General features: G+C 28.5%; 4 protein-coding genes across 7 annotated transcripts; 3 read left to right on the forward strand and 1 right to left on the reverse strand.

Annotated features, from left to right (window-relative positions):
- Positions 1-915: 915 nt before the first annotated feature.
- LOC141536969 (protein CDV3 homolog) lies at positions 916-5044 on the forward strand. Its single transcript, XM_074257831.1, has 3 exons — positions 916-1243; positions 1780-2210; positions 2986-5044. Exons 1-3 carry the CDS (start codon positions 1067-1069, stop codon positions 3122-3124), a joined length of 747 nt encoding a protein of 248 aa, XP_074113932.1. The 5' UTR covers positions 916-1066; the 3' UTR covers positions 3125-5044.
- A 172-nt stretch (positions 5045-5216) lies between these two features.
- On the reverse strand, positions 5217-7235 carry LOC141537064 (putative gamma-glutamylcyclotransferase CG2811). The gene is made up of 5 exons (XM_074257918.1): positions 7078-7235; positions 6679-6990; positions 5888-6028; positions 5682-5794; positions 5217-5566 (listed from the first exon to the last, which is right to left on the reverse strand). The coding sequence occupies exons 2-5, from the start codon at positions 6886-6888 to the stop codon at positions 5473-5475; spliced, it is 558 nt and encodes a 185-aa protein (XP_074114019.1). The 5' UTR covers positions 6889-6990; positions 7078-7235; the 3' UTR covers positions 5217-5472.
- A 372-nt stretch (positions 7236-7607) lies between these two features.
- LOC141536850 (uncharacterized) lies at positions 7608-10979 on the forward strand. 2 transcript variants are annotated; one of them, XM_074257718.1, is made up of 8 exons: positions 7608-7869; positions 7948-8021; positions 8093-8223; positions 8297-8580; positions 8994-9454; positions 9531-9786; positions 10264-10488; positions 10567-10979. In XM_074257718.1, exons 1-8 carry the CDS (start codon positions 7833-7835, stop codon positions 10818-10820), a joined length of 1722 nt encoding a protein of 573 aa, XP_074113819.1. In that variant the 5' UTR covers positions 7608-7832; the 3' UTR covers positions 10821-10979. The 2 variants fall into 2 exon arrangements, with proteins under 2 accessions (XP_074113819.1, XP_074113750.1); XM_074257649.1 differs by having other exon boundaries at positions 7611-7869; positions 10264-10979.
- Positions 10980-11497: 518 nt separating this feature from the next.
- On the forward strand, positions 11498-17757 carry Nito (RNA-binding protein spenito). 3 transcript variants are annotated; one of them, XM_074259099.1, is made up of 3 exons: positions 11498-11911; positions 12475-14653; positions 14796-17757. In XM_074259099.1, exons 1-3 carry the CDS (start codon positions 11790-11792, stop codon positions 14823-14825), a joined length of 2331 nt encoding a protein of 776 aa, XP_074115200.1. In that variant the 5' UTR covers positions 11498-11789; the 3' UTR covers positions 14826-17757. The 3 variants fall into 3 exon arrangements, with proteins under 3 accessions (XP_074115200.1, XP_074115186.1, XP_074115195.1); XM_074259085.1 differs by having other exon boundaries at positions 15177-17757; XM_074259094.1 differs by having other exon boundaries at positions 11500-11911; positions 12475-17757.
- The last annotated feature ends 1345 nt before the right edge of the window (positions 17758-19102 follow it).

The raw sequence follows: 19102 nt of genomic DNA on the forward strand, positions 1-19102 counted from the left end.
AGTTAATAAGTGAACAGTGTAAGTTAAGACGTGTTTGCCCATAGGGCCAGTTAAACAGAATATATAAACTAAAACCCTGAATCGAAGTGTATCATCATTCCTAAATTAAGAACCTTCAACCTTCAACCTTCGATCTCCAGTCAGCAGAAGGAAGAGAGAAGCCAAGCAGCGGAACTCAAAGGTACAAAATCCAATCAAAGACCGAATCATCGTTGGAATTAACATTCGCAATAGTAAGTGGAGGATATTATCACTATTTCCGAGGTCGATTGTCTATTCCAAGGGGCCCTCTCCGGGGTTTTCACCTTCGCGAACCCGTAAATTAAAAACCTAACGATCCTTTCGTTAGGGAAATTCATCTGTTATCCGAACCTCCGATAGTCCAGCTACCAAATTCTAAGATTATATTTTTCGGACATAACAAATGAAAATTTTTTTTTAATTTTTTGTGATGATTTTTTCAATAAAAAAAAATTCTAAAAATTTTTAAATGTCGGCTAATGAAACTGAAGTTGGCAGACATTAAAAATTATTTAAAAATTTTATAATAATGCAATTATTATTAAAAAAAATTTAATTAAAAAATTCCACATGTGAAAATTAATAAAATTCACAAGTGAAAAATTTTAGAAGCATTTTTTTATTGTAATTAATTTGTTAAAAAATTTTTTTAAATTAACAGCTGACCGCTAACTTCAGTATTATAAAATTTCTATAATTTTGAAAATAAAACAAATAAATTATAAAAAAATATTGAAAATTTTATCTATTCAATTAATATTTGAACTTTAAAAAAATGGCGAGAAAATAAGTTGACAATTTTAGCGCAAGTCGTAATAAAAGAAATGAATTTGACTGAGTAGTACAATCGACTTCCGGTTGGCACGACAAGCCCATGTGGTCGTAGCTCAGGCGCAGCCATATCACTTGTGATCACTTGTACCCCTTACATGCTGTATCGTAAAAGTAGTTAAACTGCACGTATCTATTTATTAAAATAACAAATTACCTGTATTGCATTGAACAATAATTGTCTAAAAAGCAAGTGTAAAGTGCGTTTTTTAAAATGGCGGATTTAGATGATTTTTTTGCAAAGAAAGATCGTAAGAAATCTAAAGGAAAAAAATTTACGACCACCGATGAGATTGCCAAGAAACTTGAGGAAACAGGAAAACGTATGGAAAAATTAAAACTCAAAGAAAAACCTTCAAATATTGAAGAAGAGGACACATCAACAACAGAAGTAAGTTTTTTTTTTAGTTTACTCCATTTTGACAGAATTTTAAGTGTATTTTTTAAAATTTGTTTTTTTTTTTTTTTCTAATTTTAATTTTTTATTTTAATGGTTAGAGTAACCGTACAAAAAATTTAGGCTATGACGAACATGCGCTGCCATGTTTTATCTTTCTATAAACGTCATAGATTCAAAATATTAAATAAATTAACCCTCGTTGCCAGCAGGTGCTAAAAAACAAAAGTATCTGCAGTTACTGTTATTGTTATTATAATTTTTACAGTACTATAAAGTCATCAACCTGTTATGTAAGCATGATCCACCACTTTCACATTAATTCTCTTAATCAATTAATTTATATGTATTTATTGATAATTTATGATTGAATAATTATCCAGGTTGTGATTTGATGGTAGAATTTACGAGAATTTTCGTGAAAAAAAATAATTTAATATATTTTCATATGTTACTAAGTCTATAAATAATTATTTACAATAATAATTTAATTTATTATTTTTTACTGATAAATTAATTTTTAATTACAGCAAGAAGATGAAGAATGGCGGGAATTCACGGAAGAACGAAAAGATTACACTGGTCTGAAACTGGGAAATTTACAAGTTAATGATAAATTATCCAACGGCAGCGATGATGAGCGAGGAGGTGGCGAAAATAGTTCAGATGGTGAATCCGGTGAGGCTGGCTCCAAGCAAAGTGGACCGTGGAAAAAAACAGATGTTCCAGTTGTTGAAGAAGCTACAGCTGCTCCACCAGCCACCACTACTGAAAAGAACAGTACAACAGAAATGAAGGTATACAAAAGCCCACACTTTAGGAATCAATCATCTGCACCTCAGAGTCATAGATCGCGCATGAAAAATGTTGCTCCTGATATACACAGTGAAGAATATTTTCCAACGTTAAATGCTAAACAATCGCAGAGTGGAAGTGATTCTACTGGCGTCTGGGGAAGACGGTAACTATTTTTTTTTACTTGCAAATATTTTACATAAGGGAGAACACCACAGGGACGATCGAAAAAAAGAGGTGATTTTTGGGAATTTTTTTAACAGGGAAAATAAAAGAATTTTGAGATCGGATTTTTTTTAATTTTATTAAGGGTACATTAAAGATTACTATCCTAAATTTTTATTGAAAAATATTTAATTATTACAAAGTTATTAACAATCTCGTAGAGCACTAGAAAAAATTTCCTCCTCCATGGTCAGTTTGATAACTCAAAAACGGATCATCTGAAAATAAAAAGCTAAATTACTTTTTAATCAGTAAAGATGTAGTTATCGTCGCACTTACGGAATGTTGAAAATTTTCATTTAAAAAAAAAAGGCGGCTAAAAAAATCTAAAATAAAAATTTATAAAATTCCGTTCGTGCGACGATAACTACATTCTTACTAATTAAAAAGCAATTTGGGTTTTTATTTTCAAATTATCCGTTTTTGAGTTATCAAATCGACCATGGAGGGGGAAATTTTTACTAGTGCTCTACGAGATTATTATTAATAACTTTGTAATAATTAAATATTTTTTAACAAAAATTTAGGGTAATAATCTTATATGTACCCTTAATAAAATAAAGAAAATCCGATCCCCAAATTCCTTTATTTTCCTTGTTAAAAAAATTCCCGATAATCACCTCTTTTTTTCGATCGTCACAGTGGTGTTTCCCCATAAATCATCTAACATTATTTTGATCTTTTGTATTGATTTTATTTTTTTATTCGATTCGCAGGAAACGTGATGAAGGGACTTTTGAAGAAGTGCGTAACCGAGGCAGTAACAGATCATACGGTGTGCCCGACTCTCAGTCGCAAGCTCCAAAATTGTCGCTTGACAACAAATACGGTGCATTATCTCAAGACCAGAGCTGAAACCTTGATGATAAATTAAATTTTAAAAAATCATCATCGATTAATCGTCACTTAGCTCTGTTTCGTAGCCCAGTCATGTTTTTATTATCATTATCTAATATTTATATTATAATTGCGACAATTAATTGCAAACCTGCATTTTTGGTGCGTGTTGCTCGTAAATTTATAATAATAAATATTAATTATTCGACACACTAACAGTGTCTTAATATTAGCAAAAAATTTAATCAATCATTAATTTTACTTTTTTTGTTTTATTAAAAGTCGATCCCATCTTTTTTTCGCGTTGAACTCCCGGTGAGAAACGGTATTATCCTTGTTGCACTCGTGATGATAAAGCTAATTGCAGTTTTATGTTTTCCTTCTAAACAAATGAAAATTAAAAAAAAAACGCTCTGATATAAAACAAATAATTAAAAAATCTTTTACTTAGCAGAGTGTTTTTTTTCGAAAATCTTTTTTTTAGAAGAGAAATAAAAAGCTGCAATCATAGGGGCCGGCTTTTGAGGAAATTTAATTATATAGTGTGCAGTATGCTCAGAACTTAAAATCAATTTTAATAAATGTATATCAGTTTCGAGTTGATCATTCTTACGCGATGCAAAGATCTGTTCATCCTTGAGATCTCATAAATTTGATGTATAATGATAATTAACAGTAATATTTATAATAATAATTAATCAAATAATAATATTTATAAAAATAAAGAGTATAAAATTAATAATAGTAGAATAAATACAAATTACAATTCGGAAATAAAATTTTCTCATCGCAGAAAGATGTAAATCATGCGATAGTTACATATTAAATATAATTATAATTTAGGACGAAAATAAAAATTTTTTAGGTAAATTATTATGTTACTACGCGATATAGACAAAAGAGATTGATTGTAAAGGATGAAAAGCAAGTTGCCGAGCTGGGCTTCGGGACAAATGAGCGATTTTAAGATTAAAAATAATTATTTGTAAATGGTGCGCGATGAAAGATGAATGCAATAACTCGAAATGAGTTGTCATATATCATTCGAATGTGTAGAGATGTTTGAATAAATATAAAAAATATTAATAATAATATGATAATTATAAATTAGAATGAAAGATAAATTAATGCGACAGACAACTGTGATTTACAATCACAAATTCAATTTTTTTAACTTATTAGTATGTCTGTTATTATTATTTTTGTTGACGTTTGTTTTATAATTTTCGTTAGGTTAATATTTTTTAAAAATCGTAAATTAAGGGTATGGTGTATTGTTAAGAGATTGTATTTGTATATGACCATAAAATAATTATCATCAGAGCTTCTGAACATTAATATACATAATTTACTACAAGAATAATTTTTATTCATTTATTTTTAATGTGGTCTTAAACTAATTTTTTTAAATCAATTATTTCCAAAATTGCCAGTAACAATTATCGTAATCTAAAAAATTAATTTATAAGAAAATTATCAAACTAATGTTATGCGATTTTTAGTAATAATTTTTATCAATTTATATTCGTACGCAACTAATTTTTATAAACGTTCATAAGCTCTATGACTCTTATTATAAGACAATTAAAAAGCTACAAAATTATGATCAACAAAAAAAAGCTATACAACTTTCATCAAACATGTTAATGTTTTTATAGATGCTGCCTATGGGATTTTCGTTCATAATTGTAAGAATTATTTTTGTAGTCTTATTTAGTTAGTATCACATAGCAATTTAATGACAAAATCATGAGTACCATACATGCTAAGAAAATTAAAAAAAAAAAAAAAAAAGGCAAATTATATGGATAAAAACAACAAACTATCATACATTTTATGTTTAACGAAAATATAAGCGACGTCATTTCTTTTTTTAATTTTTATTATTGATTAATATAATTAAATAACAAATTAATAAAATAAAAATGATAAAGTTTAGTCAGTTGTATAGATGTTTTTTTTACAGTTTGTAAAATTTCTATATAAATAGCATTGCTATTTTGTTTGAGAGAAAATAAAGTAATTGCAAGTATAATGCAAAAAAATAATAATAAATGTGTTTCAAAGTAATTAAATAAAATACTGTTCAAATTGTGTCTGTAATATGAAGTTCTGGTAGAATTAAAACATTTTACTTTTATTAATTTATGTACGTGATAAATATATATCATATTTATTGATTTGTTAAATAAGTAATGATTATATTTTATACAAATCTAAGTGCTTCAAAAACGTTAACAATAAATCATAAGAGTTTTTTTCCCAATCTTCATTTGTTGATGATATTTATTTTATTTGGCATATTATCATCCTTCTCACTTATTGTTATTACGTTTTACCTTACTTATGTTATTATGAAGCCGTAATTAAGGATTGATTAATTTTCTCAAATATTCAATCGCGCCTCCCTGTCTCTTAACCGCTGAAGTGACGAATGGCCATGGCGCAACAAAGTTGACTCTAGATTATTTTTTATACAAAAAGAAAAAAAAAAGACATGGAAAAAAAATATCTAAATTAACAAACTTCATCACGATAATCATTAGAATTATCTCGATCTATTCTTTCACAATACTTTAATCCGTGAGTTCCTTCGCTGCTGTAACTTTGGTACATCGGTTTTTCAAGTAAAGAGCTTTTGAATTTTGGAAGAAAATATATGTGAGCTCTTGTTGCGCATGAAATACCCTTTAAACAAGTAATTTATTTCAATTAAAGTTTGAAACTTATAAAGTAAGCAAAAAATTTCTACTACTTTGATAATTAAAAAAAAAAAATCACCTGATCAAAATTAAAGTCTGGTTTATCTGGCGCTAATAAAACATCATCTTCCATTCGTGTATAAAAAGTCGGGTGTTCTTCCAGTTGATCCATTTTTTCCAACATTTTACTATCAACATCATAAACTTCGCCAAGTACTTGCTAGAAAAAAAAAAAAAAAATTTGGAAAATCCAAAAGTGCACGACTCATAATGCTCATTTAATTATGAAATATTAATAAAATAAAGAATTTGAAAAAAAAATATATAAAACAGCTAAAATAGCACGATAATGAGCAAGCGGCTCTAGTTGGATAAATATACACAATATATATAAATATTCGGTCTTCTGGTTTTTTGTTTTATTTTATTAAGGGGGAACACCACTTTAGAATTTTTTAACAAATAAATTATGGCAAAAATAAATGAGAAAAAAAAATTGCCATTTAGAAATTAAAAAAAATTATAAATGCAATTTTTTAAAAGTAGTTTTTCAGAAAAGATTTATTTGTTAAATAAAATTAAAAAATTATCAAGTGGCTGCTAACTTTAATGTCATGGCTAAAATAATAAAAATAATTGCCGAAATGAAGCGAAAAAATTTTTTCTATCATAAAGCACTCTCTGATGTTTCGCATCATGAGTCGTACAAAAAATTAATTCGTTCAAAATTATTATCACTAAGATTAGATAATATAATATTATAATTCTTATCTACCTACCGATGTTAATTAAATATTCAACCAGTAGTAAACACTTTAATTAGCAGTTAAATAATAGTCTATTATTATCAATAGAAACGAAAAAACTTACATGGCCAACACCAGGTTTATGCAATAAAAAAGGAATGTTAAAACGAGTAGCAATAATCAGTGGATATTTGTTGACTGTTTTTCCAATTCCTAAAAACTTTGCATAACCATTAGCAGTATCGCGAATCAACTCATGATTCGGTTCACCACGTTTCAATGTACCATAAAAAAATACACGGTGCAATGGACTCTTAAATAAATTCTCATACATTTTAACAATTTATTTTTCCTTTGTAATTTTCGTATCAATTGATGTAAAAATATTTATTTTTATTCGCCTATCACATCCAAAATAACACTTTTATATGTCTACCTGTAAATGATAAATATAGATTAGATGTTCACGACTTACAGTACTACTTGACACTGAATTATTATAAGCCTTTAATTTATAATTTACCTTATCATTATTGTTGTTATATGTTCAGATAATTTGGTACTGATGTTATTCTTATTTTATATTTCACGTCTTCAATAACAAAGCGTATCATCTGCATGAAAAATTTTTTTGATGATTTCGTAGTTGCAATTATTTATTTTTATTTCCTTGGGGCGCTATCGTTTCTTTAAAATATAACACGCGTGAAATATTTATACATTGTACAGTATAAACAGTGTATAGTATATGACATGTAAATATGATAGTGAAGTTAGCCGTCAGCTGTCAATTTTAAAAATTTTTATAACAAATTAATTACAATAAAAAACCGCTTCTAAAATTTTTCACGTGTAATTTTAATTAATTTTCATATGTGAAATTTTTTTATTAATTTTTTTTTATAAAAATTTAATTGCTATAAAATTCTAAAAAAGTTTTTAATGTCTGTCAAATTCAGTGTGGTCATGTAAATATGTATGTCTGCACACACATTTAGTTTAACACTGCCAAAAAAATTAAACAATGTTGGTAGTACTACGATGTAGGTTTTATTGGTTGTTGGAAAAATTTCGGTAATCATAAGCTTGCAAAACAAAATTTCTTTTTGATCGTTAGAAAAAAAAACGTGGTTTAGAAATAAGAATTTCAATTATTTAAGGACAGTATACAATTATACAATATGTGTGTTCACATTTATTAATATTTGCGTAGTTTCTCAGTAGTCTTGATGATAAATCACACATTTTTTACTAAATAGTTATTGAGTTTGTACGAAAATGTTTGAAGAGAAGAGTCGCGTGGATGTTTTTCCGGGTAAATAATTACTATTTATTAAAATTTAATTCATCTAATTAATATATTAATTTACTTTTTTATTTTCTGTTTGGATAGATTCATTGGAATTTCGGTTACAGCGTCCCGAGGAACCAGTCCGGAAGTTGTACATTACTAATTTCAGGGGAAAAGTAATTACAAATAATAGTTATTTGATTATTTAATGCATTGATTTTGATGTTATTTTTTTTTTTTTCTGTAGGTTAACAGAAAATTCCTAAAAGACACGTTTTCCGTGTATGGACAAGTAATCGAATGCCGTGGTCCATTTACCAACGTCAAGAAACATAAATATGCTTTTATTACTTTTCTGAATCCAGAGCACGCTTTAAAGTAATTATTTTAATTAAATTTCATTCAATTTTTTTGTTGACGTTTGTTTATAAATCAATTTATCTAATTCCAGAGCTTTCAAAGATGGACGTAAAAAAAAAGTTCTATTCAATAATAGACCATTGCGCGTAGTGCCTTCATTTTCCTATACACAACCTAGTGAAAATGATATTGAAAATATCTTATTGAAAATATCCAAAACAGTTAAAAAAACACACGAGAAAATTCCGATACAGGAGACGAAACGAGTAGATCAAAAAATAGAGGGCATTGATTATTTAAATCGAATTGATGATGATAGTTTGATACATATTTTTCTTTATCTTCCATTTATTGATCGTATCCGAGTCGAACGAGGTAAGGTAAAAAAGACCCAATTATTGACACTTGCAATTTTATTTTAATTAAAAAAAAAAACAAATCAACTCCACACGGAAAGAATAAGATAACACTGGATATCATCCCAGATTATACTCAATGATATCTGTGGTGAAAAAAATTTTCAGATAGTACCCAGTATAATTTGGGATGATATCCAGTGTCATCTTGTTTTTTCCGTGGAATAAAGTAATAAATATAATTTTTTAATGAAAAATTTGAAAAAAATTGGTTTTTTGAAAACATTTAATTTTTTTAATCAGGATTAAATTGCAAGTGTCAAACAACTAGGCCAGTGTCAATAACTGGATCTTTACCTTATTTTGTTTTTTTTTGTTTATTATTATTGCACTTATTTTAATTTATTTATTAATTTTTATAAATAATTACAGTTTGCAAACGCTGGCAAGCCGTTAGCGAACGTTGTTGGCATGATATTAAAACGTTAGACTTATCAAAAATAGTACGTTCGATCAAAAAGGCTAAAAAGCTAAAAAATGTTTCTTTTGAGAAAATCATTAAAAGATGTGGCCGTTTTTTGACAACATTAAAATTCTCTACACGTCATTTTGGATGTAATGCTGAAGTGTTACCAGCAATTGGAGAACATTGTAAAAATATCACCCGACTAACTCTACAATTACACAAGGACTCCAATAAAGAACTTGCCAAAGTATTCGCAAAAGTTCAAAAACTTCAGTTTCTAGAAATAAAAGATATTAGGAAATATTTTAAAATTGAAAATTTGATACTTTTGCCTCATGATACGATTGAGGAAATACGTTTATCGACTCTACAGTCTTACAATTCCTTTCAGCCTCGTTTGGGATACTTGGGACACCCCAAAGCTGCTGTAAGTATTTTTTTCATTTTCAAATGAAGTTATGATAAAAAAAACTAGTTGATCATTAATTTATTATTTGCAACAGGTATTTCGTAAACTACATAATTTACGCTCACTGACGCTGAGTGGATTTATCCTTAGGCCTAATCACTTAAAAGTCGTTGAAAAACTTAGCTTAACTCACTTGTCACTACCAAATTGCAGCCTAAAAAAAATACATAATCTGACGATGTCAAGCAAAATACAACATTTGAATTTTGCTAAGGTTCTAGAAATATCCAACGATTTACTCGCTTTCCTTGCATTAAAATATAATGAGTTGAAGTACTTGAATCTAAGTCGTAAGTAATTTGAATTATTTAAAAAATAATAATCTATATTATTAAGAGGATAAGAAAAATTGTATAAGTTATATGATAAAATCGGTTTTTTTAGTGAAATTTAGCGTCATTGCAAAGTTCTTGATTTGAATTTGTACCTTTTCAAGGTTTCATATTATTCTCACTGATAGTTAATTTATTATGATAAGTATTTAAGCTGCATTCAAAAAAGCTCTTGATGAGTGTAACATCGGGATGAGCTTATATCTTTAAAAACGTCAATAGTTAAAAAAGTACACTGTAATTTAACAAAAGTCATTATTTGATAAAGTAAAATTTTATTTATTTATCGTTCAGAAGTCACGGCAGTCACACAGTGACTGCAAGGTTGCTAGTTATGAATTAAATTAAAAGAATGACTTTTGTATGAAAAAGTAATTCTTTAAAATACATATCAAGTTATTACAATAATAATAATAATATAAAATATATTTTTAGATTGTTCATCAGTGTCAGATCACGGAATTTTACTATTAAAAACATTACGCAATTTAGAAGTATTAATATTAGATGAGATTTATGAAGTAACAGACTCAGCACTGCAAGGATTAGTAAATTTACATGAGTTACACTGCCAAAACTGTGATAGAGTTCGTGATCCAGGAATCATTACACTGATTCAGACTGCACATAATTTAAGATTCCTGAATATATTTAATACAGGTATAACAACAGACGTACTGAATACTGCTGATACTATTACAAAAGCGCGTACCAATAATTTAAAGCTACATCTTGTAGTCTGTCCAATGGTGTTGGAAAATTGGAGCGGAGATGGTGATTCTTCACCGCTTCTTGAAATCGAAGCCAAAGATATTACCGTATCAGACATATCTGATGAATTTTTGTACGATGATGATGACGTATATTCTGTTAATATCTGGGATTTTGGTATCAATGATTTTGATGAGTACGATGATTTTGATGGGTACGATGACATTTATGGTATGGATGAAATTGATTACAACGGGGAGAATCCATTCTTTATATTTTGAATACTTTTTTTTTTTAAATATTTATATAATAACCTTAATTAAATTATTTTCAACAATAATATTACAATTCTTAAATCATAAGTTTACTAAATAAAATGTAAAAGTTTTCATTTACACTTCCAGGTGTTTTCTACATAATAAATGAATAATTCCATTTAATTCAGCAAAGTTTTTTTTTTTAACTTGATGTAACCTTTGAACTTTTTTTCTTCATATTAAGTAAACATATTATTAATTGTTTTTCATTCTAAGAGTAATAAATCTTTAATAAAATTTTAATATTTATAATAAATATTTTTTTCTGAAAAAATATAAAAACTAATTCATCGACATAAAATGATATATTTATTTATTTCTTTATTTAATTCAATCGACCTTAGAACAAGTGCTCCCTAAGGGCCGTAAAGTACAGAGTATTACATTAACAGTGAGCACTTTTATAATTTTTTTTTTTTTTATAAATTAAAATCAATTTTAAAAATTTTTTTAACAAATCAATTACAATAAAAAAATGCTTCTAAAAATTTTCATTTGTAATTTTTACAAATTTCCACATGTGAAACTTTTTAATTAAATTTTTTTCATAATCATTTAATTGCTATAAAATTCTAAAAGAGTTTTTAATATCTGTCAACTTCAGTGTCATTTAATTTATTATAAAAATTTTTAAAATTGACAGCTGACAGCTAACTTCAATATCATTAATTCGTAAAGGTGTGTACACATGTAAGTAATTATTCCTACAGGGACGCTTCTATTCCTCACTAGAGGTCAGCTCGAATGCTGCCAGCCATTTTGTTCAGTTGCAGAGTGAGTTCTCGTTAAAGTGGCATTGTCGTGCACACAGTTGATAAATCCGACGCTCTAAAATTAAGTTCTATTAAATATATAATCAAATATATCAATTAATAATATTTTTATATTCATCAAAGCTTGTATTGTTAGTTAAACGTGCATTTGTCAGCGTTGATGATTGGGATTCCGCGTGACGACCGGCACAAAATAACGGTTAAGATTCACAATACAATGAAACGCAGCTCAAGCAGAGACACTCCTCCGCGCGTCAAGAGAAGTAGATCCTCGATGGGAAGGTTTGTGCATTATTTTCATTCTTAATCAGCCATTATTTGTATTTTACTCCATTACCGTTAGATTCTTTACTGTTCAACAATGATAACAAATATTTAATAACTCTTTTAATGATTTAGAGTTGACATTTTTTTAATCAATTAACTAAACACTTTCCTGCTCTCTAGTCACGAGCATTTATTGGATGTCATTAGAAGCTTCATCAAATACTGATAAATATAGTAGCAATGGATAATTATTTAACTATCATTTTTATTTAACAATGCGATCATTGTTTTTTTTTTTTTCAACTCAACAATTATTTCATAAATTATTAAAGAAATAATTTGTTTGTAAATAAAATATATATTTATGAAACTTATAAATAACATTTAAATATTTATATAATTATATAATAAAAGAATACATTACATGTCATAAACTAGTAAATTCTACTTTATTGACGCAATCACTGATCTTTGGAGCATACAAACAATTTTATACAATTTATACAAATCTTATTGATGCAAAAAAGTAAAAAAAAAATTAATTAAAATTTTTTGATAATAAATTGTGAATTTATCAGGTACGATGAATCAAGCGACGAGCGTATCACACCCGAGAGAATACGCCGACGAAGCAGAGGAGCACGTAGTCCAAGTCCTCCACCACGGGCGTCATCACACGCACGTTTTGTAGAGTCTAGTTCACACCGAGATGAGTATCTACGAGCACCACCACCACGTGAATTGCCACCAGAGCGTCCGTACAGCGGCTACAAAGCCTTGTGCGTCAGTGCTATTCACCCAAAAGCCAGCGATGAAATTATTAAAGACACCCTATACCGTGAATTTAAAAAGTTCGGTGAATTTTCCATTAGAATAGCCCATGAGCTGGACGAGCGAGTGGCATTTATCGTCTTCAGAAGCTCTGAGGATGCACGAGATGCTAAACATGCCAAACCACGAATAATGATTTACGACAAAATGGCCATTGTTGAACCAGTTTACGAAAGACCGGAAACTTATCGCCGTCCACGTTCAATTACCCCGCCAGAGTATGATCGTTATTATGCACGCTCTCCAGGACCCGAGAGACACCGGCCAATAGAACGTTATGAAAGAGTATACGTTCCGCCGGTTGGCATACCACCGCACCGTGAAATGCGACGGGAAGCAATACCACCACCGCATCATGAGTTCGTACGACCACCATTGCACCATGGGCCACCCCATGTTCATCATCCAGGACCGCCACACCACTATGGACCACCTAGACACATGATGATTCGTCATCCTGTCCATGGCTTTGAGCGCGTTGAAAATAAAAAAGATAAATTTCCGAATTATCTCCATCACGTTTCACCAGAAGATGACCCATTGGCTACGCGGACTTTATTTGCTGGCAATCTTGAGATAAATATCACTGAAGAGGAATTACGGCGTATATTCAGCAAGTACGGAATCGTCGATGATATTGACATAAAACGACCACCACCTGGGACTGGAAATGCCTATGCATTCGTTCGTTTTCAGACTCTTGACATGGCGCATCGCTGTAAGGTTGAGTTGTCTGGTCAGTACATTGGTAAGTTCCAATGTAAGATAGGCTATGGTAAAGCAACACCGACGACTCGTATTTGGGTTGGTGGTCTAGGACCTTGGACTTCGGTTCCACAGTTGGAGCGTGAATTTGACAGATTCGGCGCGATAAAAAAAATTGATTACATAAAGGGTGACAGCAATGGTTACATCTTATATGATTCGATAGATGCAGCTCAAGCAGCGGTGAAAGAAATGCGTGGATTCCCATTAGGTGGACCTGACAGAAGACTTCGAGTTGATTTTGCTGATGTGACTCCAGGTTTTGGATTCAAACCGCGACCTTACGCAGAAGAGGGTGGAGAATTTAGACCACGAGTACCTGTAGACTATGAACCACCTTACGAAACTTACGGCCCTGAAGGAGAATTCACTTCTTACCCTCCACGAGGATTCCGTGGTCGAGGAGGCGCACACTGGCACGATCGTCGAGGAGGCGCGAGTCGCGGGGGTGGCGCTTACCGTGGAACTTATCCTGAAGGCTATATACGTGACGAAACCGATTGGTCAACTAGGAGACCACCACCTGAATTGGAGTATGAGCCACCTCGTGGTATCAGACGATCAATTTCCAGAGAACCAGGTGTAGATCGATCGCGCTCAAGATCACCACGCAGAAGACCCATGGACTCAGACTCAGACTCAGAGAATGCACGCACTGGAATGCTGTCTACCTCTCGCACTCTTGTTGAAGTTGCGCGAAAATCAATAGCTGTTTGGCAAGGCGCTCTCATTTTAAAAAATTCGCTATTTCCAGCAAAATTCCATCTCACGGACGGTGATACTGAGATAATTGATGCTCTGATGAAAGATGAAGAAGGCAAACACATGCTAAGAATCACCCAAAGATTACGCCTCGATCAGCCGAAGCTTGACGATGTGTCAAAACGCATCCAAACCTCTAGTTCTCATGCCATTTTCTTAGGCCTTGCTGGATCAAGCACTGCGGTCACTAACGACGATGCCAATGTACAGACACGGCCGCTCCGAAATTTAGTGTCTTACCTGAAACAAAAGGAAGCCGCGGGTGTTATTTCTCTACTAAACAAGGACACTGAGGGTACTGGAGTACTCTACGCTTTTCCACCTTGTGCTTTTTCCACGGAACTGCTAAAACGGACGTGTCCTAGTCTCAGTGAAGAGGGACTCAAGGAAGATCATTTGGTAATTGTTGTTGTCAAAGGCGGCAGTGCCTAGACCATAATTTATTAATACTTTTTTTTTTTTTTTTTTTTTTTTTTTTAAAATACTGATAACATTTTTTCCTTTTTTCCTCTCTCATTTTTTTAATATTAATTCTTATCAGAATATTCAAACAATGGAATTAGATTTTTGATTATTAATATCAATCATTATTATGCATTCATATATGTAAGCATATATATATATATATATAATTTTTTTCTTTTATATATTGAGTAGTATTCGAGTCAGGAGTTTCTTTCAATCCAATTTCTTGTTAAAATTGAATTATATCTTTTTACTCTTCTTGAGTAAAGAAATATAATTTTATGACAAATAAGAATTTTTTTTTGTATTATATATATTGCTAATAATGGATTTAAATGAAGTAACTGCCTTAAATTTTTTAGATTTTTCTTTATTTTTACATTAAAAAATAATGATGATCAAAATTTATGACAGACAGTTAATAATTTTTTTTTTTTTTAACTAACATACAAATTAGCATCATGACTTGACGAATGAAATTTTCTTCCACTACGTATTCATTAATAATTTTACAACAAATAAAAGTTGAAAAATTGTTAAATTAAAAACTCACGAGCTATGGAATAATTATCGTGTCGTAAGTGTTAAATAACTAAGTGATTGTTTAATATCAGTAGATCATATTAACACTTTTGATTCGGCATAAATCATACACTTACAACTACATACATATAAATTTAAATACTATAACTATAACTATAATTATTATTACACTTATAAAAAAAAATTTATACATGTATATTATCAATTAACTCGCTAAAGAATTAATTAAACTTTTAATTGTTAAAATCGAAAAAAAAAAAAAAATATCTGCAGAGTTGGTACTCATCGATCTCGAAAAAATGGACGTCCATGAATCAATAAGTCATTCGAGTAATAATTGAACGAATTATTGTTAAAGATATACCAGAGCGATGAGCGAGAGTGAGAGAGGTAATGAATTAACTAATTCATTAATATAATGAACAAAAATTCACCGTTAATATCAATAAACTAATTAATCATTTGTAATCGTTTAGATGAAAAATTGTTTCACTGTGTAAGTGGTTGTGCTGAAATGAAAAAGAAAATTTGAATAATTGTTAAAAAAAAAAAAAAAAAAACTAGAAGAAAATCGTGATTTCATTAAATTAGTACCATTGTGGCCGTAGTGCTGGTGTTTAACTTTTAGTTTAAAAAAATAAAAAAAAAATTATAGTTTTTGTAGAATCTGGTAAATATTGTGATGATCAAGAGATTTGATGTATTTTCAGTGACAGTTTGTTGTTTCTTTTGCATCTGTTGGATATTTTGTACATTTTAATAATTTAAATATCATAGTTTTAATATTAATACGTAATAAGGTAATGAAACGAAGTAATAACAAAAACGATAGATAATTATGCAAAAATATCAATCTATTAATAATAACAGCAATTAACTATAACAATAATAATAACAATGAATATATGGTTCTAAAAATTTTATATTGTGAAGTATTTTGTTTTGGTGGCTAAAGTGCAGCTTGATGATAAGGATATGCGATTTGTTTTGTGTAAATTTTTTTTTCTATTCGATTACTATTGACGAAAATGAACAAGATAATTTGCGTTTAGTATTTACAAACAGATAAATTTAATTAATGATGATTAAGTAAACACAACAAAAATAAAAGAAATAATTGTGTACAGTGATGTAAAAAAATATTTAAATAACAAAAGTGATTGTTAGTGTGTACTCGTCGATTTCTCCTATTATTTAGCGATCATATTATGTTTGATTTTTTTTTTTTTTTTTTTAAAGTATTGATTAGTTTTTTTTTTTATTTAATGTATTTATTGACTCTGAGGCTTATGGATCGATTTACGCGGTTATAAAAGTAATAAAAAAAAAGTAGTAAAAAAATTAAAAAAATAAAAATAAAAAAAAAAGTAATTAAACAAAATAATGATTGAGGAGAATCGACGAAAAGAGGTGCAGTGGATCAAGTGTATTAGGTGTGTTTGAAAAAAAATTGATAAAATAGATGCCGATATGCAGATAATAAAAATAATAATGTGTGTTTATTCTAAAACCGAGGCCCAAGTTCCTACTGTTGATGTTTTAATGTTAAGTTCTATAAGTTTAGTAAGCTATTGAGTTTCTATAAAATTGGTTTTAAAGTTCAAGTTAAGGTTGAGTTTGAAGTTTTTTCGTTTGTTCGTGCATTCAGTGACGTTTTTTTTTTTTTTTTTTTTTTTTTTTAAATCTTCAATCACTAAGTTCTGATCTCATATTATTGTAATGAATTTTAGATTTGAACTATTGAACATGAATATGTAAATTTTCTGATTAATATTTTTCTATACTTTTCAAAATAACTTTTTTTCTAGTCAAAGTTTTGTTTGTTTTGAGTGAGATGAAATCTAAAGAGATTATACTTGAAAAATCAAGACAAGTGATATCAAAAATGGTGCTGTGTCATACATTTCTTTAAATTTATTTTTTAATTCATTTATTAAATTATTAGTTTATTAATTGTGCACCAAAGTAACGCGTGATTTCTTATTGAAAAATCGTTTGTGCAGATAATTTTGATTAGTGAGTCGTGATAGTTATTTATTTATTTATTTTTTTTTTTTTTTACTTAAACGTTGAATACTCGTGGTGGTAAAGTGAGTCGGTGATCTTTTATTTAGAGTAAACCAAGGATTATTTTTCTATTTCAGATTCATTATTTGCACAATAGTATTAATAATAGTAATAAGTAAATGGTAAGTTCGTAAAAGAGACAGAGGTAGAAGGAGAAAATAGTTTTTGTTTCAGGTTTCCAGTTCAATTCCACTTGAAGATGCATCAAGGAAATTAATATTATATATTAAATTTAATTCACTACACTACTTTCTATTTGTTTTTTATATTTAAAAGTATTCAACAAAATTAAATTTTTACAATTTTAATTAATTCAGAATTTCAAGATGAAAAAGGAAAATATTCAAGAGGACCACATGAAAATACATATTCTTCAAATGTATGTTTTAAAAATAAATAAAATATAAAAAAAAATCTATCTACATTTATATATAAATATTTTTTTACATATTATTATTTTTTAATTAAAAAATTAATTAATCCTAGTAGCAAAATATTTTTTGCTCGAGTGAACGCACTGAAGAGTACATAATAATTTAAAATTAACACAAGCATTAGTTTCACTTCCTATTATTATAATTATTATTGTTTTTATTATTTACAAGACGTTTCAAAAAATAATAATTCAAATCAGCAGTGCGGTTAAAATAAATAGTAATGCAGATGCGCATGCGTGAAAAATATTTAATGCTTGAGTCGCCTTCGCGGGCGTTAACCCATGCTTTTCTAAGAAATAACGCCTTACTACCAGCAATCAATCGTACGCCCATCATTATCTTGAATAAATATCGATTTACAGTAACTGTAATTGTTCAATAAGCATTAGCGAAATCCATAAATCCTTGGAGGCATTTAATATAAAGCTCATGTCCAATTAGATGAAATACATTTTTCATAATAACTGATCCAGTCAAGTCGATTCGGTAAAAATATAAATAATACTGAAGTTAGTTGTCAGCTGTCAATTTTAAAAATTTTTTTAACAATCAATTACAAAAAAAAAAAAATTCTAAAAATTTTCACTTGTAATTTTTATCAATTTTAAGATGTGAAATTTTTTTTATAATAATTTAATTGCTGTAAAATTCTAAAAAAATTTCTAATGTCTATCAACTTCAGTGATGTAAATTAAGTTATTACATTAAATTATGCTTTAATTTTCTTTAACAAATAAATTATAGCAAAAACAAATTATTAAAAAATTGGACTGGTAGAAATTTTAATAAATTTAAAATGCAATTTTTTTGTTAAAGAAAATTAAAAAATTATCAATCGACAGCTAAATTTAATGTCATGTTAAGTTAGTTGATATCTAAAAATTTTTAGAATTTTGTTTAATGAAAAAATGATAAAAAAATTTTTAAAAAATTCAATTGTAAAAAACTTGAAAAATAATTTTATAAAAATAGTTTTATGACACTGAAGTTAACAGACATTAGAAATTTTTTTATGAAAATTAATGTAGCACATATTTAATAATTTAAAAAATTTTAAATAAATAAATTATAGCCAAAAAAGTTTTTTTTCAAAAAATTGACATCTAGAAATTTAAAAAAATAAAAAATGCAATTTTTTAAAAATAATTTTTTGGAACAAAACTTTTTGTTAAATAAAATTAAAAAATTGTCAAGTGACAGCTAACTTGAATATCATAATTTTTTAGTTATGAAATTATTCTAAAAAAAATTTAATTAAAAATATTCACATGTGAAAATTAATAAAAATTACAAGTGAAAATTTTTAGAAGAATTTTTTTATTATAATTGATTTGTT

This window comes from Cotesia typhae, unplaced genomic scaffold (assembly GCF_013202065.1).
Source record: "Cotesia typhae breed Kobodo isofemale line unplaced genomic scaffold, CoteBio_Ctyphae contig_11, whole genome shotgun sequence".
Taxonomy (NCBI): Eukaryota; Metazoa; Arthropoda; class Insecta; order Hymenoptera; family Braconidae; genus Cotesia; species Cotesia typhae.